This window comes from Notothenia coriiceps, unplaced genomic scaffold (genome assembly GCF_000735185.1).
Source record: "Notothenia coriiceps isolate Sejong01 unplaced genomic scaffold, NC01 NC01_scaffold00017855, whole genome shotgun sequence".
In the NCBI taxonomy this organism is placed as follows: Eukaryota; Metazoa; Chordata; class Actinopteri; order Perciformes; family Nototheniidae; genus Notothenia; species Notothenia coriiceps.
This window is the reverse complement of record NW_011350556.1, coordinates 13,620-37,156: the sequence shown is the minus strand read 5'-3', so window position 1 is coordinate 37,156 and position 23,537 is coordinate 13,620. Positions and strand designations below refer to the sequence as shown.

General features: G+C 41.5%; 4 protein-coding genes across 4 annotated transcripts; 3 read left to right on the top strand and 1 right to left on the bottom strand.

Annotated features, from left to right (window-relative positions):
• Positions 1-355: 355 nt before the first annotated feature.
• On the top strand, positions 356-9,345 carry LOC104950634 (pinopsin-like). Its single transcript, XM_010777181.1, has 5 exons — positions 356-692; positions 1,040-1,208; positions 1,419-1,590; positions 7,881-8,114; positions 8,766-9,345. Exons 1-5 carry the CDS (start codon positions 356-358, stop codon positions 8,919-8,921), a joined length of 1,068 nt encoding a protein of 355 aa, XP_010775483.1. The 3' UTR covers positions 8,922-9,345.
• A 314-nt stretch (positions 9,346-9,659) lies between these two features.
• Positions 9,660-15,797, bottom strand: LOC104950625 (protein-tyrosine sulfotransferase 1). The gene is made up of 5 exons (XM_010777166.1): positions 15,038-15,797; positions 14,261-14,419; positions 13,378-13,631; positions 10,930-11,131; positions 9,660-10,282 (listed from the first exon to the last, which is right to left on the bottom strand). The coding sequence occupies exons 1-5, from the start codon at positions 15,440-15,442 to the stop codon at positions 10,247-10,249; spliced, it is 1,056 nt and encodes a 351-aa protein (XP_010775468.1). The 5' UTR covers positions 15,443-15,797; the 3' UTR covers positions 9,660-10,246.
• A 1,167-nt stretch (positions 15,798-16,964) lies between these two features.
• On the top strand, positions 16,965-20,026 carry LOC104950624 (protein FAM111A-like). Its single transcript, XM_010777165.1, has one exon. It carries the CDS (start codon positions 17,022-17,024, stop codon positions 18,777-18,779), a length of 1,758 nt encoding a protein of 585 aa, XP_010775467.1. The 5' UTR covers positions 16,965-17,021; the 3' UTR covers positions 18,780-20,026.
• Positions 20,027-20,345: 319 nt separating this feature from the next.
• On the top strand, positions 20,346-23,230 carry crcp (calcitonin gene-related peptide-receptor component protein). The gene is made up of 6 exons (XM_010777164.1): positions 20,346-20,432; positions 21,485-21,521; positions 21,630-21,728; positions 21,836-21,930; positions 22,058-22,115; positions 22,601-23,230. The coding sequence occupies exons 1-6, from the start codon at positions 20,425-20,427 to the stop codon at positions 22,745-22,747; spliced, it is 444 nt and encodes a 147-aa protein (XP_010775466.1). The 5' UTR covers positions 20,346-20,424; the 3' UTR covers positions 22,748-23,230.
• The last annotated feature ends 307 nt before the right edge of the window (positions 23,231-23,537 follow it).

Below are 23,537 nucleotides of genomic sequence, written 5' to 3'. Positions count from 1 at the left end.
AATCTCTGGCAAACAGGCATGGAGATAACGACATCACAAGACGAACCAACACCAGACAAAGGGAGAGAAGGACTAAATATACACATTAGGTAATGGGGCACAGGTGGACACAATCAGGGGCGGGAACAACAATCAGTCTAGCAGGTGCCACACGGACAGGAAGTGCCGACACCTGGAGAGAGAGAGCAGAGTAATTAACATCAAAAGACAGATAGACAAAACACTAAAAACACAACAGCTAACAGGATACTAGCGCTAAAACCTTACACCTTCAATCATCTAAATCCGCAATAATGTATTTGTTTTATGACTTGTTCATTCTGCTTTTCGGTTTAGGCATTCTTACCAGGAAGTCATGGTGATCGTCCTGCAGCAAAGCTACAACATCAGCACCGGACACAGCTCCGTATCGGACCCCGGTGCGCTACCCCGGGCAGTTCACACCGTGGCAGCCGTGTTCCTGGGGGTCATTCTGGTCCTGGGCTTCCTTGGTAACTTCCTCGTGCTGATGGTGTTCTCGCGTTTCCCCGGGTTGGTGACTCCTGTGAACCTGCTGCTGATCAACATCAGCGCCAGCGACATGCTCGTCTGCATCTTTGGGACCCCCCTCAGCTTCGCGGCCAGCGTGCACGGCCGGTGGCTGACCGGGTCCTCTGGGTGCCGCTGGTATGGTTTCTCAAATGCATTTTTTGGTGAGTGATCGTATTAACTCCACCATAAATAAAAGTGTTAGCATCAGTAATAAATCAAAAAGTCAAAGTATTTCATATTTCAAAAAGAAGATTTATTAGTATTAGAAGTAGAAGTATTTAGTTTTAGATACATGTTGTGCAGTTGTACCAATTTTCGTTAATCTAATTTAACAATGGAATGCATCCTATTTTAGATGTTAAATGTAAACCGTTGTATCTGCAGCTGTACATGCAATGGAGTAAAAGTACACTTTCTGTGAATTTAGGTCAGAGTTGAATAAGAATCATTTCATGATAGTCTCGTTTGATGTCTCGCTGCAGTTCTTTGCTGTTCTTCTCTCTGTCAGGTATAGTATCTCTGGTGTCTCTCTCTCTGATGTCCTTTGAGCGGTACTGTGTGCTGCTCTACAGCTCCCCCTCAGACTCCTCCCAGTACCGCAGGGCCAGACTCGCTGTCGCTGCCTCCTGGCTTTACTCACTGGTCTGGACTCTGCCACCACTGCTGGGCTGGAGCAGGTCTGAATCAATCTTTAAAATCACCATGAAACAATTTCACTATCAGATAATTCATGTATACTTATTCAATCAAATGCATTCTTAAACTAGGGGGATAGTATGTGTTAGTTAGTAAAATACATAATTAACAAGTGACTCGTTTAAAAGTAAATAACAAAATTAAGTTTTGCTTTTCTGAAAATGTTTGTACAATTTTATGTCATGGAGCAGCTACGGGCTGGAGGGTCCTGGCACCACCTGCTCCGTCCAGTGGCACCAGCGCTCGCCCACAGCGCGCTCCTACATCAGCTGTTTGTTCATCTTCTGCCTGCTGCTGCCGCTGCTGCTCATGATCTTCTGTTACGGGAAGATCCTGCTGGCTGTGCGATCGGTGGAGAGACAGGTTAGCGTGCAAAATGACCTTTGACCCCTCTGTGTATTATATGTGTTCTCCAGTGTTTGTGGAAGCTATGTGTGAGTGTGTGCGTCCAGACATGGAATAGTGTGTAGTGAACTCTACAAGGAGAGAAAAAAACAACTACAAAGAGAAACAAAGCACCTTCCAAGTGATTCAACACAACTTCAGAGAGACAAAGAACAAACAGAGACATCTAAGAGACTCATGTGATTAGAAAGATAGTCAAAATGTCTACAAGGGGACTAACAATTACCACAAAAAGAGACAAATAAACTACTAGGTTGCTGAAAATAAGAAAGAAGAAAGTCAAAATAACTACATACACCCAAAGCAGCTACAAAAATACATAGAGAAATAATACAACTAATAAGACACACAATTACAAAAAGGGCCCAAACAACCTCAGAAAAAAAGGTTAAAAAACAGGTTTAACAACTATAAAGTGAACTCCTGTAGAGAGCTGCCTCCCCACCCCCTCCTGCACATAACAAATGCGAACCGACGCACTTAACATCAGCAGTGCTGCCCACCTGCATAACAAACTGTATCCATACAGTAGGCAGAGACTATGACTCGTTGCTGATATTCAGGTTCCTTGGGCTAACGCCAAACATAAACTCTGACACCATGCCACTACTATCTTGTGTGATTATGAGGTCTCTACACAAGATGATTACGCTACATTCCACTGTCATTGTGCGCACAAAACAAACTAGGCATTGTGACTCACTGCTAGCTCTTGGCCGTGCCCTGATTGCATTACTACTGATGATATCGGGCAATGTGCATGTTCATCCTGGACCTTCTATTGTATGCAGCCCTAGTTCTGACCTGTGCCCTGATGTACATTTTTGTCACAATGATCTGAGTTTCCCTGACTTCTGCTATCGTAAAGCTATATGTAAAACTTACTGCCAAAAATTGACCAGATAAAAGTAGTCGTTCACAGCTCAAATCCGGAGGTACTTGTCATCACTGAGTCTTGGCTGAAGAAGAATATCCCAGACTCTGACATCGGCATCACTGGTTATAATGTGTTTAGGCAGGATAGATCATCTAAAGCTGGTGGAGTAGTTATATTCACAAAGCAACACCTCCAGTGTTCTATCGCCACTAGTAAATCTGTCCCCAAACAATTTGACCTAGTTATCGTAACCATTAAACTGGCAAATAACTCTACACTGACAGTCGCTGGCTGCTATCGCCCTCTGCCCCAGCATGTACCCTACCTGCTCTCAGCACCCTCCTGGCACCCCACACTCATTCTGAGTTTGTGCTGACTGGATCTTCGACCCGTCAGCAGCGCTGACTCTCTCTGCCGTCAGATTAGACTCACTCAAACTACTGAACTAATCGATATGTTTATTCTTCACTCTCTTAATCTCTCGCAGATTATCCTTACTCCTACACGGTATGACCCAAAAAATCCAGAAAAAAAGCCCACTCCTTGATGTCATCCTCACTAATAACCCTGTGACAGGTACAAAACTGGCGTCCTTCTGTAGCGATCTCAGTGACCGTGTCTTATTGGCTGCATTCGTAATGGGCCGCAAAAATTTAAACAGCCGTTCTTACCACTCAGAGGAACGAATACTGAAACATTTTCGACGAACAAGCCTTCTTTACGACTGGCTGCTATCAAAGTGGGACAGATTAGCTTTGATCCCTGACATCGATGCTGCATGGTCCTTCTTTTATGACTATCTTTAGTATGGTAATCAATAAAACAGCAATGCTGCCATAACAAAAAAATGAGGATAAAAAACCGATGCAGTCCTTTGGTTCAAACCGAGATTTAGCTGAAACTTGCTTCACTCAAGAACTCCACCTGGCGCAGGGCCTCATCGACTCAAATCCCACGACGATTGGATAATCATTCAGGAAAAATAGAATAAATCTATACAGGCTATCCGCAAGAGCCAAGGTTGAATTACTTTCCATAATATCCATTCAACCTCTGTGGATCCAATCCAAGGCACTTCTGGAAAACAGTGAAAGAGATGGGAGAATAAACCCCCCATGCTCCTGGCTCATGCTCCCTAACTCCCTCGTTATTGAGGCACAGTAGTCACCCGGTAATGAACGCATAGCAGAGCTCTTACCAGCACTTAAATGTTAAATGTGGGACCTATTTGACTCTTATTAGCGCCTCCTAAGCCCCAGTTGTTGCCCAGCCCAACACTCCGTCCACGCAGCCCTCTAGCGCAGTCCGCCATGTCACAGCTTCTGCCTACAGGAAGTTAGTGAAACGATGTGTGCTGGAGGTCCTTAGCAAACTTGACCCAACAAACCTGCAGGTCTTGATGGGCTAGACCCCTTCTTTTTTAAAGTTGCAGCCCACATTATTGCAGAAGCTATCTCCCACCTTTGTAATCTGTCCATACAGACAGCAGTGCTACCTTCTGCCTGGAAGGCAGCCTCAGTGCAACCTTTGTTTAAAGAGGGAAACCATGCTGACCCCAACTGCTATCGTCCAATATCCATTCTACCCTGTATAGCGAAAGTGTTCGAAAAGTTAGTTTGCAAACAGCTAACATGGTTTCTGATGACTTACAACATACTATCTGACATGCAGTCTGGGTTCCGTGCAGGTCATGGTGTGAGACGGCGACTCTCAAAGTCCTAAATGATATCATCAATGCCCTTGACTCCAGACAATACTGTGCTGCCATTTTCATCGATCTTGCCAAAGCCTTCGACACTGTAGATCACCAACTGCTTCTGGGAAAGCTTAGATGCATTGGTGTCACTAACCAATCGATAGCCTGGTTTGAAAACTACCTGTCCATGCGCACCCAGTGTGTAAAATCGGAAAATCTGATGACACAGCCCCTATCCATCTCTAAGGGAGTACCACAAGGCTCTATCCTAGCACCCATCCTATTCTCAATATATATAAATGACATGGAGAAATCAGTGGGCAACTCCTCTATCCACCTATATGCCGATGACACGATTCTGTACACTGCTGGCCCTTCCCCAGATACTGCCCCGAAAACTCCTCAAGATAGTTTTCAGAGAATCCAGTCACATCTCTCTGCCCGTCCTGAACACCACTAAAACCAAGATCATGTGGTTTGGCCGCAGTGGTGCCTCCCAAACTGGCACTATTGTGACCGCGGATGGCCGGGACCTCGAAATAGTTAAATCTTATAAATACCTTGGATTTTGGATTGACAGTAATCTGTCATTCTCAGAACATCTCTCCAAATTCAGACCAAGGTTAAAGCTAGACTCAGCTTTCTATATAGGAATCGCTCCTCATTCACTTCATCTGCTAAACTCTCTCTGGTCCAGATGGCTGTCCTTCCTCTGTTCGACTACGGCGATACCATCTACCGCTCGGCGTGTAAAGGAGCTCTCGATCATTTAGACGTTCTGTATCGCTTCGCCACCAATGCCCCCTACAGGACACACCACACCACTGTGACCTGTACTCTCTGGCCCTCTCTTGAGACCAGGTGCAACATCCACTGACTGATGCTTGTTTACAAAACACTCCTAGGTCTCACCCCCTTCTACCTCACACAATTACTGCAACTCCGCCCACCCCGACGCACAATACCCAGTCAGCTACAAGCATCCTGCTAAAGATCCCCAAAGCCCATACATCCTTTGGCCGCTCCGCCTTTCAATTTGCAGCAGCAGATAGCTGGAATATCATTCAAAAAACGTTGAAAATGAAAACCTTGGTCTCCCCCCGCACCTTCAATGTCACTGTGAGACTGACCGTTGAGCGGCCCGACCAAGCAAGGCGGCAGAACGTCGAAAAATATAACCCGACGTGGGCATTTATTAAAACAATGTGCACAAAATTCACACACAGCCTCAATCCTGCTGCTGTTCACGCGAGCCCAGCCTGCAGCCACCAGGATCTCACACACACACACCCAACAAGAAACAGCACTTAAATACACAGACTAACAAGACACAGGTGAGGGGGGGGGGCAATTAGACACAGGTGAGGGGGGAGGAGCAACACAGGGCACCAGGTGAACACAATTGGGTAATCAGTAGGAGGGAACACAGAGACGACCGGAAGCAACAGACAAGATGGGGGTGAACACTTATACCAAATAAATACTACATCAATAAATTATATAAACATGTTCACGAGAGCTATAGTAACGGCGTCTCGTCGTTACATTCCCCCCCTTTTCTCCTAAAGCGCACAGTGCCCGGGATAGACAGTCTTGGCTTTCTAAAACGGACAGAATAGATCCCTCCCCTGAGGCTATGGACAGAATAAATCCCTCCCCTGAGGCCATGGACACACCAGATCCCTCCCTTGAGGCTATGGACCTAATATATCCCTCCCCTGGTTCTGTTGACTCCTCGGGGGTCCGTTAGCTCGTCCGTTAGCTTCTCCTCTTTGTCTCCGTTAGCTCGTCCGTTAGCTCGTCCGTTAGCTTCTCCTTCTTGTCTCTCGTCTCCTCCTGCTTGTCTCTCTTCTCCTGCTGCTTCAGCAGCCGTGGCCCAGCCGCGGTTCCTCTCCTTGGTCCCTCTTCTTTCCTCTCGTCATTGTCACCTCCTCACTTGGTCGAATCACACTTCTGACACCAATTGTGAGACTGACCATTGAGCGGCCCGACCAAGCAGGGAGGCAGAGGCAGAACGTCCAAAAAAATAACCCAATGTTAAAACAAACAATGTGTACAAAGTTCACACACAGCCTCAATCCTGCTGCTGTTCACGCGAGCCCAGCCTGCAGCCACCAGGATCTCACACACACTCCCACTCTACAAGAAACAGCACTTAAATACACAGACACTAACAAGACACAGGTGAGGGGGAGCAATTAGACACAGGTGACGGGGGGGAGCAAACACAGGGCACCAGGTGAACACAATTGGGTAATCAGTAGGAGGGAACACAGAGACGACCGGAAGCAACAGACAAGATGGGGGTGAACACTTATACCAAATAAATACTACATCAATAAATTATATAAACATGTTCACGAGAGCTCTAGTGACGGCGTCTCGTCGTTACATTCCCCCCCTTTTCTCCTAAAGCGCACAGTACCCGGAGACAGTCTTGGCTTTCTAAACGGACAGAATAGATCCCTCCCCTGAGGATATGGACAGAATAGATCCCTCCCCTGAGGCCATGGACACACCAGATCCCTCCCCTGAGGCTATGGACCTAATATATCCCTCCCTTGAGGCCATGGACACACTAGATCCCTCCCTTGAGGCTATGGACCTAATATATCCCTCCCTTGGTTCTGTCGACTCCTCGGGGGTCCGTTAGCTTCTCCTCCTTGTCTCCGTTAGCTTCTCCTCCTTGTCTCCGTTAGCTTCTCCTCCTTGTCTCTCGTCTCCTCCTGCTTGTCTCTCTTCTCCTGCTGCTTCAGCAGCCGTGGCCCCCTGGTCAGTTCCAGGCATAGCCAACCCCAGCCGCGGTTCCTCTCCTTGGTCCCTCTTCTTTCCTCTCGTCATTGTCACCTCCTCACTTGGTCGAATCCCACTTCTGACACCATTTGTGAGACTGACCGTTGAGCGGCCCGACAAAGCAAGGAGGCAGAGGCAGAACGTCCAAAAATATAACCCGACGTGGGCATTTATTAAAACAATGTGTACAAAGTTCACACAGCCTCAATCCTGCTGCTGTTCACGCGAGCCCAGCCTGCAGCCACCAGGATCTCACACACACACTCACACCCAACAAGAAACAGCACTTAAATACACAGACTAACAAGACAAAGGTGAGGGGGGAGCAATTAGACACAGGTGAGGGGGGAGGAGCAAACACAGGGCACCAGGTGAACACAATTGGGTAATCAGTAGGAGGGAACACAGAGACGACCGGAAGCAACAGACAAGATGGGGGTGAACACTTATACCAAATAAATACTACATCAATAAATTATATAAACATGTTCACGAGAGCTCTAGTAACTGCGTCTCGTCGTTACAGTCACTATTATAGACACCCTGGTACACACATGTGGCTGCTTTGCCTGATGCTGATTTTAATGACTGATTGAACCACAGCAATATTTTTTTAGAGTTTTTATATGTTTAACTGCTATGCCTGTCATCTTTGCTCTATGTGTTTGTGTTGTCTCCTGGGTTCTGTAGTGCCCGGAGTCTGTATTTAAAAATGTTTTCCTCCCAAACCCCATCCCCTCAGGAGGCCTTTGCCTCCTGTCAGGTCATCATTGTAAATAAGAATTTGTTCTTAATTGATTTTCCTGGATAAATAAAGGTTCTACTACTACTACTACTACTAGTGTGTTAGGGCCCAACATCTCATAATCACTGTGTCTCCAGGTCAGCAGGATCAACCGGCCCTCAGCTGAGCGGAGGGAAGGCCGTGTCCTTTTAATGGTGGTTTCCATGGTGACAGGCTACATATTGTGTTGGATGCCATATGGCGTTGTGGCAATGCTCGCCTCATTTGGGCGGCCGGGAGGGGTGTCGCCTGCCGCCACTTTAATACCATCCCTGCTGGCAAAGACCAGCACCGTCATCAACCCGGTAATATATGTGCTGCTCAACAACCAGGTAACAACTCCTTCCTGTAAACATCCCTAACACTGTCATCACACAAGCACAATTATGAGAGACTTGTACTTTACTTGAGTATTTCAATTGTGTTCTACTCTGTACTGCTACCCCGCTACAATTCAGAGGTAAATCACGTACCTTTTACTCCGTTACATAATTTAATATCTTTAGTTACTTTGCAGATTTCAATTCCTGATATATATATATAAAAAAATAAAAATAAAATCAATAAAAATATAATCAAATAAGGTACACTTGGATTAACATTCACAAGCTACCCTGCAGCATACAAAGTAAATAAGACTGCACCTTTACTAGCTTTGATATACACATTACTTCATCAATAATTATAATAAAAAGATACAAAATATATTATTTTAAAATGGGCCAATTTGGATAATGAGTACTTTTGCTTTTTGTACTTTAAGTATATTTTGGTGCTTATACTTTTGCACTTTTACTTAACATTTTGAATTCAGGACTTTTACTTGTAACAGAGTATTCCTACTCTTGTACTTCTACTTTTACTTAAGTACAAGATCTGAGTACTTCTCCCTCCCCTGCCCTTCTTCTAAATAAGATTGTTTTTTATTCAGCCAAAGGTGCATCAGTTTCATGCTGCCTCCACCTCCTCTGTGTTTCTCTCAGTTCTCCAGGTGTTTACTGTACATGATCAGCTGCAGATCAGAAGCCCCGCCCCCTCCAGTTCACCGCATCCTGCCCCGTTCGCCAACCGACCAACAAAACACGGTGGCTGCCATGTTCACATCCACAGATGAGCAGGAACAGAGGCCTGCCTCATAGAGGTCACATTTCACTTTAACCCTATAATCAGTTTGTTTTGAATTAATTTTTAAGAATCAAATTGGAATTAGGAATGATTTTGGTTATCTTATTATAGAAATGTTGATATGTTTGAAAAGTTGTTGTTGAATAGTAGACCACACTGCGTAATTTGTTATGTCTGTAAGTGTTTTTCACAGCAGCACTCTGATGTATGTTTGCCTTTATAGTCTGAGTATAGCTGCACTTTATTACCTCAGTCCATTGTTAAACCTTGCATCAGTTGTAGCTCATTGTGGTCTAATCACATGGTTATACAAGTTTAGTTTAAACTATTATTTGATTTTATATTTTTATTTAACCCTCTATCTCAGGGTTTTATTTGAAAAGTGTGCCATTTCACTTGAATGTTATTAGTGTTAATATTCATATTCCTACTAAACCATAAAGACAGACATGTCATGTGTTTGGTCTAGCTCTAGAATATGTTGTCTCTATAAAAGAAAACTTGGCAAAAAGGGTATTTTTGGGCTGTGTTCGCTCCACCAGTGGGCGCTGTGGCTCGGTTTACTGTCAGCATGCTCATCCAGTATTATAGATTATGTCTGTAATAATATTTATTCTCAAGCACCTCAAAAGCGGGCGTAACATCGTGCTTAACAACAAATAAAATATATTTATTTTATTTTTCCAAAAATGTGTCCTTAGTTGGTACCTTAACAACTTGTCAACAAAATACATGAAGAACGTTATTAAAGGTGACATTAAGACACTTTTTTTATTCATGTTGAACAATTTACAACAATCAAAAAACCCTCAATTCAGATAAATCAACATTAAGGTCCTGAATGAATTGTCAACACCAAAATAATTTATTAAGAAAATAAACATACGTCTTCAAAAATATACAGTCATTATGCTTCATGAACCCTGACTGAGCTCTCAGTAAGTGAAAGATTCTTCTAAAGACACATTCACATTTGTGGTGAATTAAACAACTCTACAGACATGTTGAAATACTTTCAGTTACAAGGTGAGAGGACGCGTCATTGCAGTGTAATACTGTTGAATCGGACATGTTGGAAAGTGAGAAACTTCTTCCAGAAGCTAATCCACATGGGATATAAAACACAAACCACTGTGTGAGGTCGTGTTTATAACACTCCTATCCGCATTCAGACATGTACACCAGACATAAGTCTTAAAAACTATTCAAAAATACACATGAAATACTTTTAACATCTGTCCTTTGAGGTTTAATTACTGCTGAATGAGAAGTCTGTCTTTAAGGTGCATCCATAGAGTGGAACAGGGAGTCTGGATTTCAGGGATGTTCCTTGGAAAGCTTAACTGGGATGTGGATTCTCTGTTGCTTTCAAATTCTAAGAAAAGAAAGACACAATGTTCACTTATGAATGGAAATATTTTCAAGGGTGAAAAGTAGGAGAAGAGGAGCAGTAGAGCAAAAGAGTACGATTGGAGCTTTGATTCATTTTGACAGCTGTTAAAAAAATAAGGTCTGCATGACTGGAGGCCACGACAGCTGATTGGGAAATTATGTTTTTGTGTTAAAGGGGTCGAACTCCAGCAGCGTACAGCGTGGTCGTGTATGATGCATATCAGTGTTGTGTTGCTGTGATATCAATGGGTGAAAATTGTAAAGTCCATTTCTTAAGTCTTAAAATTCTCAGTGTTTCTCTTTCGCAATCTTTTCAGTGTTATCCACATTAATGTATATTTATGGTTCAACTACTTCTCAACAAAAATAATTCCAAACAAATATTAAATACAATTCCTGTCAAATGGTGCCGAAACCACATAGTAGATCAATCAACGATAATATCGAATCATTTAATTTCGAAATAGCAAATCACATTTACATTTAAATGGGCTTTTATCGCAAGTCAGATTAAATAACCTATTAAAATCATTAAAAAGTCAGTAGTTTTCAGTAAAAAAAAAATGTTTATAATTAATTTTTTAATTGAGCCGTGATACTGTTGTTTAAACAGTTTTTTTTAAAGCTCACCTGTGAGTGGTTGAGCGGAGACACAATGGGCTCTGGCTTGGTGTAGTCGGGTGGGTTGTCGTGGGGATTGTAACCGAGGCGAGCCAGCATGGGGGCGATCTCAGCCATGTCGCTGATCACGTCGGAGGGAATGTGCCCGACCCACTTGGAGAGGGCGTCTGTGTTCACCGGCTTTATCACCTGGTCTGTGGAGCGCTCGACCCTGCACACAAACACAAGGTCAGTCTGTTAGTGTGTGTTCGACTGGAATGCTGCGACTTTAATGGTCCTTGTCATAAGCTACTTAAGAGTGCTACATGTTTTATTTATGTATGCAATTGCACATAGTGAACGTCAATACAACAAATTACATAAAACGTCTTTTCATTTATTTATGACACTGTAAATGCCTTCATATAAAGATTATACAACAATATAAAAATGTGTTTTATGCTTTATTTAATTGCCATTTAATCTCTTCCCACCACCTTAAGTAAATAGATGTGTTCATTAGCATATACATACATGATTCAGAACCACAACATGTCACATTTCTGAGGATGTTATAAAACATTCTTATGACTAATATTGCGCCAACAGTTGCATAACTCGTCAAAATAAGGGTGCTAATTCCCTCAGAATGTGGCCTAATTCCTTCAAATACATGCCAGGTTTGGGTTTTTAGCAGGTTTGAAGCGGACACATTTTCCACCAAATCCCCTGAGCTTCTGCAACGAGATGCTCAACTTGAATCGCGACAAATAAGTGGAGCAACACAGATTAAACTTCTACGGAGGGGAGTCTGGAAGCTTCACTTGGCCCTGAGAGGTTTGGCTGCTTCAGATGAAATCTCTGGCTCTAAGCAGACTTCCCACTGGCTCAGAGGACAATATGAGTTGTTAGTGTTCAAAAGCTGTCTCTCAATGTGTGCTGCACCTGAATTCTTTCAAGAAAAAACATCTTAATATACTTAAATAACAAGAAATGATGGGCTCTGTAGGTGCAGGTCATTGAGTTCTGATCTCTGTAATATTTGTGGAAATTGGTTGATTGAAATAAGTTGGAGTATATCCTTCGATGACACACATATTTTCCTTTTTATTTTTATGGCTAATAATCTGTTTAATTGCTGTTCCACAATTATATATGTGAAACAGTGGGGAAGGTTTTTAAACAGCATTTATAAAAACATACATATTTAAAATATTTTCCTCAAAACATTACTTTCAATTTATTTTGTTTTCAGAAGGTTTATTTAACATTTCTAAGGAGGGCAAAACTGCAATGGGGGAATTTTTTACGTTTTTTAAGTATTTTACATTTCTGGCTCTGACCCCTTTGAAGTGATGTTATTTGTATTCTTTAAATGACAGCTATCCAGTTATACATGATATAAAGTCACATGAAGATATTTCTAGCAGCTAACAAGCTCATCAGGAGAGCAGGCTCTGTCCTGGGAGTGGATCAGGAGTCGTTGGCAGTGGTGTCGGAGGGGAGAATGCTGAGGAAACTTCTCAGCATTCTGGACAACGGGTCTCACCCCCTGCATACCACACTGGTTTCCTACCGGAGCACTTTCAGCCATAGACTGATATCACCGATAACCACCACACAGCGCCACAGGAGGTCTTTCCTCCCAGTGGCCATCAAACTCTTTAACTCTTCACCCCTAAGTAAAGGGCACTGAGAACTTCCACATCAACACTATGTGCAATATACATATTAATATAATTAACATCATTGCAATACACTCTCTGCTATATATAACTATGTGCAATATTATATTATTATTATTAGTATTATTAATAATGCTATGATAACGTGCAATTACGTAACTGCCACTACGTTTTATTTTTTACACTACTAACTACTTTTAATAATCATTGCATTGATTGTGTGACCATCTATGTTTCTATGTTTCTACATTTCATGTTGTCTGTGGATGTTTAATTGTTCTTTTTGCTGCACTTTTAGTGTACAGTTTTGCTGCTGTGTTTATTGTGTTTATTGTATTTTGTTACTCTGGCACAACAATTTCCTTCGGGATGAATAAAGTCTTATCTTATCTTATCTTAAATGATGCTGTGGTTGGCTTTTAAAATCATCAACAATACGGAACCAATGAGTTTCTTTCTATACAGTCGACAGGGACCGAGGCTGAAGATGGAAAGAGGTGTGAGATGTGAAAAGGACAGCAGCCTGTAAGAAAAGACTGACACCCTTGGACTGAAATATATCTCAAAGCAACAGGGTGGGAATATGCAGGTGGAATAATAATGCCGAATGAAAAACACAGACGGGTGAAGATCTGTGCTTTTTTTCTACCGTTGACATCCAAGCCTTACATCCGCTTTTACATTTGAGTAATAGCATGCCTTTCCAGTAAATATGAGCACTTGAAACTAAAAGGATCTGCATGGTCAGATACCACTTGAGCTGACTAACTGTACACACATTTCACATACTCACTTGGACAGAGACACGCCCCCAGCCTTCCCTATCAGCTCTTCATGGTGCAGCACTGACGGGTCCCACTGCAGCTCCAGGAAGTGAAGCAACTTCCTCATTTCCTCCTCTGAGTGGAGGACGAGCTGCTCGTAGTGGACGGGCAGACATCTGGACTCCCCGGCCGCCATGCACTGGCTGAACATGGTCTCCATGGCGCTGCTCCACTTGGTCAGACAGTCCCTGTAGCTGGTCAGGTCGAAGCCTGAGATAGTCACCTGTGTGGAGGTAGAGATGTGATAAACAAACTAGACTTATCACAACGAATAACAAACACAGGATGGAAAATGTTGCAATGTGCAAGCAGTACATGTTTTTCAAGTGGCTGTGTGGAAACATGAGGAAGTTTGTCAGCCAGCCAGCCAGCCAGCCAGCCAGCCAGCCTAGTAAAAGAAAGATACCCGGTGTTGGGAAAATACAGAATGTACTCTTTCAATATCAGGGTAGCACATGATAACAAAGGCCCAACTGTAACTGCGTACATGACAGGATGTATGATTACCTGGAAGAGCGTCAGGACTGTTTTAGGCATATGATAGCTATGTGATTAACATGATGATTCAGCCTCTATGGAGAGAGACATATGACAAGCATGACCATTTCTGACGTGGGTCTTAGCTAATCTAAACTAAACATTGTATACTGCTTTGAACCGGTATTCCTCCATCTTGTGACTGTAACCCTCTCTTGTATATCAGCATAGGAAGGACACTGTTCAGGAACGAGTTGTCCCATATGCTCTGTATGTGATGACTACTTCCATTCTTGCAAGGATAATAAATACATGTATCCTGATTATTGAAGCTCAAGCCGGTGACGAGTGATATTTTTCTAACACCCAGCATACCTTGCGTGATATCATGGAATGGACGGTAGCCCGCCCGTCTCGTAGCATGAGCACAAACTTGGCTTTGGGGAAGATGCGTGACAGATACGAGAGAGATTTCAAGGCGAACGGGTCCTTGTTGCAGAGGCGAGGTGCAGGCTCCCCGTGGCCAACTATCACCTGAAACACATGAAAAAGGATTATTGGTGTTTAAGTTATAATTATTTTATTTGTACACACATAAGGGTACCTGCAACTCAGATTATGACAAATGTGAAATGTAACTGGAAACCACCCCTCTCCTTCAAGAGAAAAACAAACAGTAACAAAAAAGGAGAAAGAAAACTGACCTAATATAGTCTAGAAAAACACAACAACAAAAAATGTATGACAACAAAAAGCGCACAAAATGGGGAGAAAAACTAACAATTCAGTCAAGTCAATAAATAATTGTTATTCAAGCAAAAATGTATGCAATGAATGTTTTTGGAGGGTTCGAACCGTCAAACAAACACAAATAAAGCATTTTAAGACATCACAACACAAGGAAATTATAAAAAGCATTTTTTTCACCTAAAGAAATGTTATAGTCCAAATGATTCACAAGAAAATAAATAATAATACATACTATTATATAACGCTTTTCCCAGTGTTCAAAGACTCTTTTCCGAGAAATACAAAAAAATAAGAGTGAATTCTTTTTGTGTTTAAAGAAATCACCCTAAAGATGAAGCATGCTTTCTACACCCCAACTTGTTTGCAGACAACAGATGCTGTGAGGTGCAGCGACCGGCTCACCTCTAACAGGAATGCTCTGACGGCTGAATCTAACACCTGGTCGGTGACGCCGGCCTCGTCCAATCGGATCCTCTCCTTCACCGAGCGGCTCCAGGTGGCCCGCATGGCCAGGAGGCGGGGAATCACTCGGGTCTCTTCCCCGCACCGCACTGCATTGTGGGCGTCCAGCATGACACGCATCAGAGTGGTGCCGCTCCTGGGAAAGCCTCCGATGAAGATGAGGGGCGTGTCTTCTGGGAAATGTTCGGTCAGGGATGAGCTGTGATTGGCTGAGCCCAGGTTCAGCTCCATCCACCGGTACCGATGGCTTTTGGGGGGACACTCTATCCCGCTCATCCCCAGGTAGAGCAGGGAGGCGGAGCAGAGGAGCACGCAGCCCAGCAGCAGGCTCGATCTGTTCCTCATGGCTCAGATTCAGGGGGGCATACAACGATGTCCAGGGGCCCCTGAGGAGGCAGAAGTGGACGTAGCTGCCTCTCAAAACTCAGCAAATGTCAAGTCAAGACTTAGTTTACACACTGTCAGACTGGATAATGAAGATGAGTGTGTGAAAGACAGCTGAGATGAGGCAGAGGGGGGAGTCTCCTCCCCTCTGCAGCTCCTCAGCCCTGGTGTTGGTGAGCAGGATCCAGGCCTGCCGCGCTCCACAGCCAACCACGTCTCTTATCCATCGCTCCTACCTAAAACAGAAAAAACAAGAGTTGCAGAATCAGCAAAGCTGAACAGATGAATCAATTCCAGTTTCCAAAATGTGACTATCCTTTGGTTTCTTTACTCCTCTATGACACACACTGGGGTTTGGACAAGACAATACATCATTTTGGGATTTGGGAGGCACTGGTCATCATCTTGCATCATTTTCTGACATTTTATAAACAGAAACAACTCATCTCTAAATAGAATAAGTTGCTGCCCTGTGCAGTATTAGATGAGATTTGTTTACATGCATGGTTTCTCAACTTGCTGAGAAACAAATGAGTAACTCCTTATATTATTCACCGCTCTGCACGACTGAGTTGTTATCAACACGCAGGGTGTGATGGTGGCTGCTGTCTTCTTTGCCAGTACTCCCTTTCAGAGTGGCTGAATCCAGCTCTTGCTCTCAAAGCAGCTATTTTGCATCTTTCCTCTGGGAGCCATTGACCGTTAAGCTGTATCAAAGTTCATTACGGCATGCAGCACAAACACATTCTCAGACAGTGTATCTGAATCCACTAATTACAGCTTCTTCATGTTTGTATTCTCCCTGACACTTCCTGTCGCACTAAAAGCTAAATTAAATTAGATTATTATTGCATGTGCATCTTCCCTGTTCTGCTTCTGCAATGCGCCCACAAGCAGTTTCCCCAACATCTACTGGTAATTCCCCTCATTAGCACATAAGAAAATACAACACACACAATTGCAACAATAAGAGAATGCAAATGATTATTCAATAACTTATAATATCACTTATGATGGTGATTTCATTATCGTTTTTGAATCACTTTAGAGCAACATTACAGCTCTGAAACTCAAACTGTTGTTTTACTTCTTACAGAAGCTCTAAGAAATATTAAATATGTCTCCCTTTCTCAGAAGTGTTTTGATTCGGGTCTTGTTCTGACAGAATGTGCAGGGAGCTGAAAACATCTGGATCCCACGTGGGGAATCCTCCTCTCCCTAGGCGGGAGAAGCTTTCCTGTTAAATGTCTGATGATCAAAGCAAGAAAAATAAAGAAGCAACTGGAACTGAGGAGATCATATCCTGCCTGGGATGCTGAGGTGCTGCCTAAGCCATGATTAGTCCACTGGTATCCCCAAGCTTTGCATGCAACTCTAATGCCTTTCCATGCAGAGATTAAGCCACTTGTAGTTTGCAGAGAATTAGGCCAGTGCAGAGCCCAATAATATATATATATATATATATATATATATATANCTCCAAAGAAGTTCACAATTTAGAGACATCTCAGAAAATAACCTAAACAAAGAGCTGGTTATTATGAAAGATGGAAAAGCCATCAGTTCCCACTTCCCATGCTGCTTAATTAAGAACAATGAACGACTGACTGTTAAGTATGTTAAAGCTGTTAAAGCTAAAGCTGTTAAAAATGCCAAGCAACCGGTTAATGACTCTGTTCAACGCAAAAGAAAGCGGCGGTCTAGCGAGCATGTGATGTTTCATTTACAGACTAAGGGAGGTAAAGATGTGGTTAATATCATGAGAAACAGCACACTGACAAAAATTCCGGAAATTACTGTTTATGGGTACAAAGATGAAAAGGTGAAGCAAGCTCTGAGAAGAGATGGTCGTTTACTGGATATTGTGTTCACAAAGAACTGTGTGCTCTCTCACACAAGCAATGAAGTAATCACTGAAATGTCCAGCCTGGTGGACGATCTTGATGGTAAAAGTTTTAAGATCATACTCCTCAATAGGAAGAATCCACCAGAAAGTCTGCCTGAGAGTCTTGAACTTGATGACTTGCAAAATGAACCTCGGATCATTGTTCCCAGTGGAGACCAAGCTCCTCCAAAGCAGTCTACCACAAATGACTCCCTGAATGAAAACACACCAAACCAGAAACCAACGCTAAATGGTAACATGGCACCAGGAAGCATGTTACGTGAGATACCTAATTCAAAGGAGATGAAGGGTCGCCTACTTGCAGAGTTCCAACAAGCGGTTAAAGTTAAGAAAACTCAGAAGCAAACTCAGAAGCAAACTCCGCTTTCTCGGATCCAGAGACTCTTCCGTGTAGATTATGGAAAAAATGTGCAGACATGCAACGAAGTGAAAACAATGAAAAAACTAATGGATCTGAGTAATTCGGTTTGCCATGTGAGAATAAATGGTAGATCAGGGGGAAGTGGCTTCCTCCTGTTTGGCAAGTTTGTCCTCACAAATGGCCATGTAATTAAGAGCATTTATAATGAGAGTGAAAGGCAGCTGACTGAGAAAGTCACTGTCCACTTCTCTTTTGAAAGTCTTGATCAAGTGGATCCAGGAGCAGCAGTGGAGGAGGAGGTTGTTGGCTATGAGTTCGGTTGTGATGTTTCAGGGCATATGTATGACTGGGCTTTGTTGAGGCTCTGTGCTGACCAGGAGTTGCCTGATGTTCTGTTAAAACATGTCAGTTTCCTTCCCCAAAGGGGTGGAATCTGCATCATCGGGCATCCAGAAACAGTGAAAAAGATAGATCCATGCTTGATTGTTCCAAGAGAAGGCCTAAATCAGGTTGTGGAGAGGCATCAACAACTAAATCCAGAGGATGGTTTTACAAACAGTGAAGGGCAACTTCAGTTGTTTACTAACCAGTTCTTTGATGGTGTGAAAGAATCTATCAGACAACAGCAAAACACTCTACTATACGAGTCCTGTTTTTATTTTGGCTCATCTGGCTCTCCTGTCTTTGACGAACACTGCAATGTTGTTGCAATGCATTCAGGCGGGTTTGTCTATGCAGAAAAGGAAATCCAGAGTGTCATAGAGTATGGCTATCCTTTGTCCGATATTACGGAACACATTGTTATCCAAATGGTGCAAAGAGACAGGTTCGATGTTTTGAAGGAATACCTGGATTGTGATCATGCTCATCAGCAAAGGGTGATGAGCAATTTGAAGAAACTGGTTGAGGGCAGAAATATCATCGCATTTAAAAACAGAGTCAACGACCCACAGATCTGTAATGACGAGGGTTTGAAGAAGTTCTTTGAGTTCTTCTCTCAGATGGATGAACCTGTCCCAATGGACATTTGAAATTGATTGAGCGACACCGACAGTAACCCAGCTGACCAATGATTCAGTGCAAACGGTTCAAGTTGTGTGCAAAAAAAACTATCTGTTTTCATTTTTTAAGGAGACTTATCGTTGTCTGTCACAAAGGGGTGCAGAGATTGGGATAAAGATCTCAAACAACTTCATTTTAACAATAAAGGTAAATATGGTTTCTCCAATTTTACCACATGTTGTCGCCGCTTGTTTTTGAGGATATTTAATTTTTACTATATATTTTGTACCGAGTGCGATTCTTAAAGCAGTCTGTTAATAGTATGTGTATTGAGTTGAGATGATCTGTTTTAAATACTCTTTGGGGGCAGAAGGTTGCCGGGTTGTTCAGTTCGGTAAACTAGGCCATTTTGAATGTTCATACAGGGATTGATCTTAATTATGAGCTGCATTGGATGTTGACATATATGAATTAGAAAAGTGTCTGAATTTAAGTTTGTTTTATTTTATGGTTTGAGTTAGGACCTCACTCTTTGACATGAAGAACCATTTCCTGTTTTGAGGAATGGATCATTAGGAGTGTTGGACACCTGGGCTGGTGTGACTGCTCAGCCATATCATTATGAATGCATCCACACTGCACACTTAAGTTAGTTTAATAATTAATAAGAAAAAATGCCAAAGATGAAGTATGTCTGGGAAAAAACAGTGTTTAAAAACATTGCTTGGTTTGTCCACCAGAGAGCACTGATTTAAACGTTCAGTTGGTCACCACCATTCAGTAATGTATAAAATAAATGATCAGATTGTTTAAAAAATCAAATGTTGTTTTCAGCCTCAAAGATCTACTTTTTACCTTTTTATGTCTTTAGGTTTTTTTAAAGAAAATATTACATTTTAAATGTTCATTAAATCTCTCGTTTATTGGTAATGTATGACGTTTTAAAACAAATTTTACTACAAATCTGTGTTGTTTTTTGTGTGAATGATTGTCCTAAATTAAAGGATCTATTTTTTGCTTCGTGCATCAAAGATTTATTATTCAACCCTTTTTTGCATTTGATGGACAAGACTGTTGGTCTCTCTTCCTCCATAAATCCTGTTGGTTTGTGCTTCTGTATATATCAGGGATATATTTTGATAAATGTATGCTTTATTTTACATTTGGATATCCGTTTACTCCACAACGTTGGACATGTCTTCATTAGAGTCTGTATTAAAGGATAACCCACATATTTTGTATCACACATCCTGTATTACAATGAGAAAGCAGCACAGGACAAACTTGTATTGGATCTACTGGAGATATTGGAGATTAATTAATTAAATACATCATAATGTCAGTTCATTATAGATTTTTTTATATTTGTATTCTGCCTTTGCAGAGCAAATAAATATATCAAAAAAGAAATGATGTACAGTAAATAAACAACATTTGCACCTGACATGTATCAGAGTAGTGTATAATGTTATCTTTATCTTTAATAATGTAGCCAAAGAATGGGAATAAGTACAACTAAGTAAATGCCAAACCAAGGTAACGGAGGGCTTGGTATATTTAAGAAAAAATGTGCAACACTAAAGCCAGCTTGATGCTGTGCGGAACGTTTGACCTGGATAACAGTTTCTACACGGACGGTGTTTTTAAACGGACCAACGCTGAGTGCCTGGCAAAATGGAAGTGTAAGAATGTTTTTATTTAAAAGTCTTTTTTTAACAGTGTGTTTTGCTGATTGCTAGCTATGTATTGCTTATTGCAACAGAAGCCGAGTTTAAGGAACAACAGCGAAGTCTTTGTCTCAGTTTCCGGTTGATTTATTGATAGAGCTGACGGAAAGAGACTGAACCGTTTTTTAAACATATTCTCAAGCCACTCTTATGTCAATCTAAAAACAGGAGATTGTTAACTTTAAAATAACAATACAGTTAGATAATCTCTTAAAGTGAATAAATAAGCTAAAACATTAGTAACGTTACAATCTGATTCAGGCAACACCAGAGCAATCGTACGTTAATTTAATTTTTAAATAATCCATCATTTTCACTTGGTTAAAAATTGCTGTACAACTTGGATGGGTTTATTATTTTTGCTATCATTGAAAGGACTGAATACACAAATGTAAGTAAGGGATTGTGAACATTGTGAGAAAGCACAGAAGTCAATTCAGGAGTCAATTGTTGTCATACACATTTTAAAAAGATTCAAGGTTTTGTACACTTCATTGGATGCCACTTTGTCCCCTTTCGGAAATTGTAATGAGTGTAGTTGTTCTAACATTTAAAAATCTTAACAATTAACTACTGAATTAAAGAAAGTTGAATAATTAAAATTGATAATGAAAATAATGATTATAAACATTCAAGTATGTTTGCCTTAACACCAAATGTACTCTATTAAATATACCCAACAATTTGTTTAATTAAACTAAACAAGCTATCACATTTTTTAAGTGCACCTTGCCTTCTTTGTTTTACCGTGTGTGTCCCAACTCCCTGTTTATTTAACCTTCATTAGTTTTCTAATGTTTACCAGAATTATCTGAGCTCAAAGTCTACCATCCAACTTTCGTAGCTTTCTGTCACAGCTCACTTTCTCCATTTAGTGACGAGGTGAAGACTGAGATCTGTTTTAAATCTCCAAAAACCTTAAAGCTTAGATTATTGTTTTATGTATAAGTTTCACAAAGGTACAAAATAAACCTCTTTAATTTAACATGATTTATTTATTTTTTCAGTAAAAACGCTAACGCTGCTATGCTCAGTAATTATGAGGTAATGTATTATGTCTCACTTTTGAAACGTTTGAAATATTTTTCCCGTTTACTTTCAATAAAATTAAAATAATTCAGTATCGCTTTGTCGATCTGTGCATTTTTTTAGGTGTTCAAACTCCTGACAGACCTGAAGGAAAAGAGGAAAGACACCGTGAAGAACAAAAACAGTGCTGGGCAGCAGAACCTCAACACCATCATGTATGAGGTCGGCACACATCCTGAACTTCTCTCAACTCACTTAAACCTGCTTGATGTTTCACTTTCACACTTTTGAAACAGTATGCCGACAGTTTCCTCTAAATGTGCACACAGACGCTGAAGTACCTGTCAAAGACACCCTGCAGCCGGCAGAATCCAGAGATCGTCAAAGAGTTCCTCACCACCATGAAGCCCCACAAACTCACCAAGTCAGTGAGATCTGAAAGATGCACGATTTATAGATTCAGTTCAAATGTAACCTATATAAACACATAATGTACTGTATGTATGAACTGTTCAGAACACTATATACTCACTGACATTTTCCCAAATCAGGGCAGAAAAGCTCCAGCTATTGAACCAACGACCACAGACAGCGGTGGAAATTCAGCTAGTGAGTGTTTAACTTCATTCTCACCAATTAATATTACACTTTGCTCTACCATCCTCTATCTTTTTTTCACTCTGGTGTCCGTTTCCATGATTCTTACACATTTAGTGTTGTAGAAACAAGGCAGGGTGTCATTAAATCATACTTAAAGGATGAGTGTGGTGATATTCCATGTATTTCTTATTGTAAACACATCTCATGAAATTCCCAAACTGACAATAAACTGATCTTACGAACGAGTATTGCTCGTTAAAAATCAAAAACACATTCTGTCATGACCACGAATATGTGAACAGCACTTCTTGTCCATTTCTACCACTCCATGACAATTAAAAAACCTATATGTTTAAAATAATGTTTTTACTTGAGCTTATGAAAATCATTTAAAACAGCCCAATATAGACACAAATCAAATCAGCTGAAGTTAATGGTTACATAGCCTTTGAAAATGTGTAATATCAAACACTTAACTTTCTGTTTGTGTTCAGATGGTGGAAGAGAGTGAGGAGCGGTTATCAGAGGAGCAGATCGAGGAGCTCATCCACACGGTCGCAGACGTCCTACCTGGCGACCCGGAGCAGGAGAACGCAGCTCCAGCAGACGCAGAGATGGAGGAGGCCGTTCAACAGTCCTGACACAAGAACGCCCCACAGGAAGAGAACCAGAGGGATGGCTAGAACTGGACCTCTACATGTACCGCTTTTATCCCAGTTTGAACTGAACAACATGCCTTCTTAAGGGTGACACAATGGCAGCCTGGCTTATTACACTTAAATGTCTAATTAAATTATTCACATTAAGGTGAGCCACTTAAGGAATGGAAGAAGATTGTTTCATGCAGATCCAACATTCACACTTTTTTTTTAAGTACAGTCTTTGGACAGTGAGTCACAGAAGTGTTGTTTTGCACCTGACTGGTCTAATTTGTATTTCACTTCAGATAATGTTTATGCAGAGACACTCTGCTATTAACCCTGTGTATTTTAGGTTTCTGACTCAAGGTTAGTCATCAGTTTTCTGCATTTTTTGGCTGTTGTATGATTTTCCAAGCTGTATTAAACATAAGTTCAGAGAGTATTATTAGTGCGGCTATGTAATAAACAGTTTTTTCGACCATGGGCGATAGTTCTATTTTCTTCTTGTTATCTTTTTCTAAACATATTTTCGTTCTGTAAACAGCTGAAATGTGTCTAAAGGTTTTTATCACAAGGCATGGTTGGCAAGCAAGCGAGTTGACATCACATGATGTTCTGATGTTAATGTTGAATATAAGATAAGATGGTAATTTATTGATCCCAATTTGGGAAATTGTTTTTTTTGCAGCAGCATAAAGGAACACCAGCTCATCCATCGCCCCCCTGTCTGAACAGTACAGAGGTTATAGACTATAGTGACCTATACCTACCTAGCAATCCTCATATTCAC

Excerpts from the sequence above, each read along its gene's own strand:
- LOC104950634 (XM_010777181.1), top strand. The coding sequence starts at position 356 with ATGGTGATCGTCCTGCAGCAAAGCTACAACATCAGCACCGGACACAGC. Across the intron at positions 693-1,039 it reads TTTCTCAAATGCATTTTTTG|GTATAGTATCTCTGGTGTCT; the intron begins GTGAGTGATCGT and ends TCTCTCTGTCAG. Across the intron at positions 8,115-8,765 it reads ATGTGCTGCTCAACAACCAG|TTCTCCAGGTGTTTACTGTA; the intron begins GTAACAACTCCT and ends TGTTTCTCTCAG.
- LOC104950625 (XM_010777166.1), bottom strand. The coding sequence starts at position 15,442 with ATGAGGAACAGATCGAGCCTGCTGCTGGGCTGCGTGCTCCTCTGCTCC. Across the intron at positions 14,420-15,037 it reads TCAGAGCATTCCTGTTAGAG|GTGATAGTTGGCCACGGGGA; the intron begins GTGAGCCGGTCG and ends CATGTGTTTCAG. Across the intron at positions 13,632-14,260 it reads ATTCCATGATATCACGCAAG|GTGACTATCTCAGGCTTCGA; the intron begins GTATGCTGGGTG and ends ACCTCCACACAG.
- LOC104950624 (XM_010777165.1), top strand. The coding sequence starts at position 17,022 with ATGAAAGATGGAAAAGCCATCAGTTCCCACTTCCCATGCTGCTTAATT.
- crcp (XM_010777164.1), top strand. Across the intron at positions 21,522-21,629 it reads CTATGCTCAGTAATTATGAG|GTGTTCAAACTCCTGACAGA; the intron begins GTAATGTATTAT and ends GCATTTTTTTAG. Across the intron at positions 21,931-22,057 it reads AAGCCCCACAAACTCACCAA|GGCAGAAAAGCTCCAGCTAT; the intron begins GTCAGTGAGATC and ends TTCCCAAATCAG.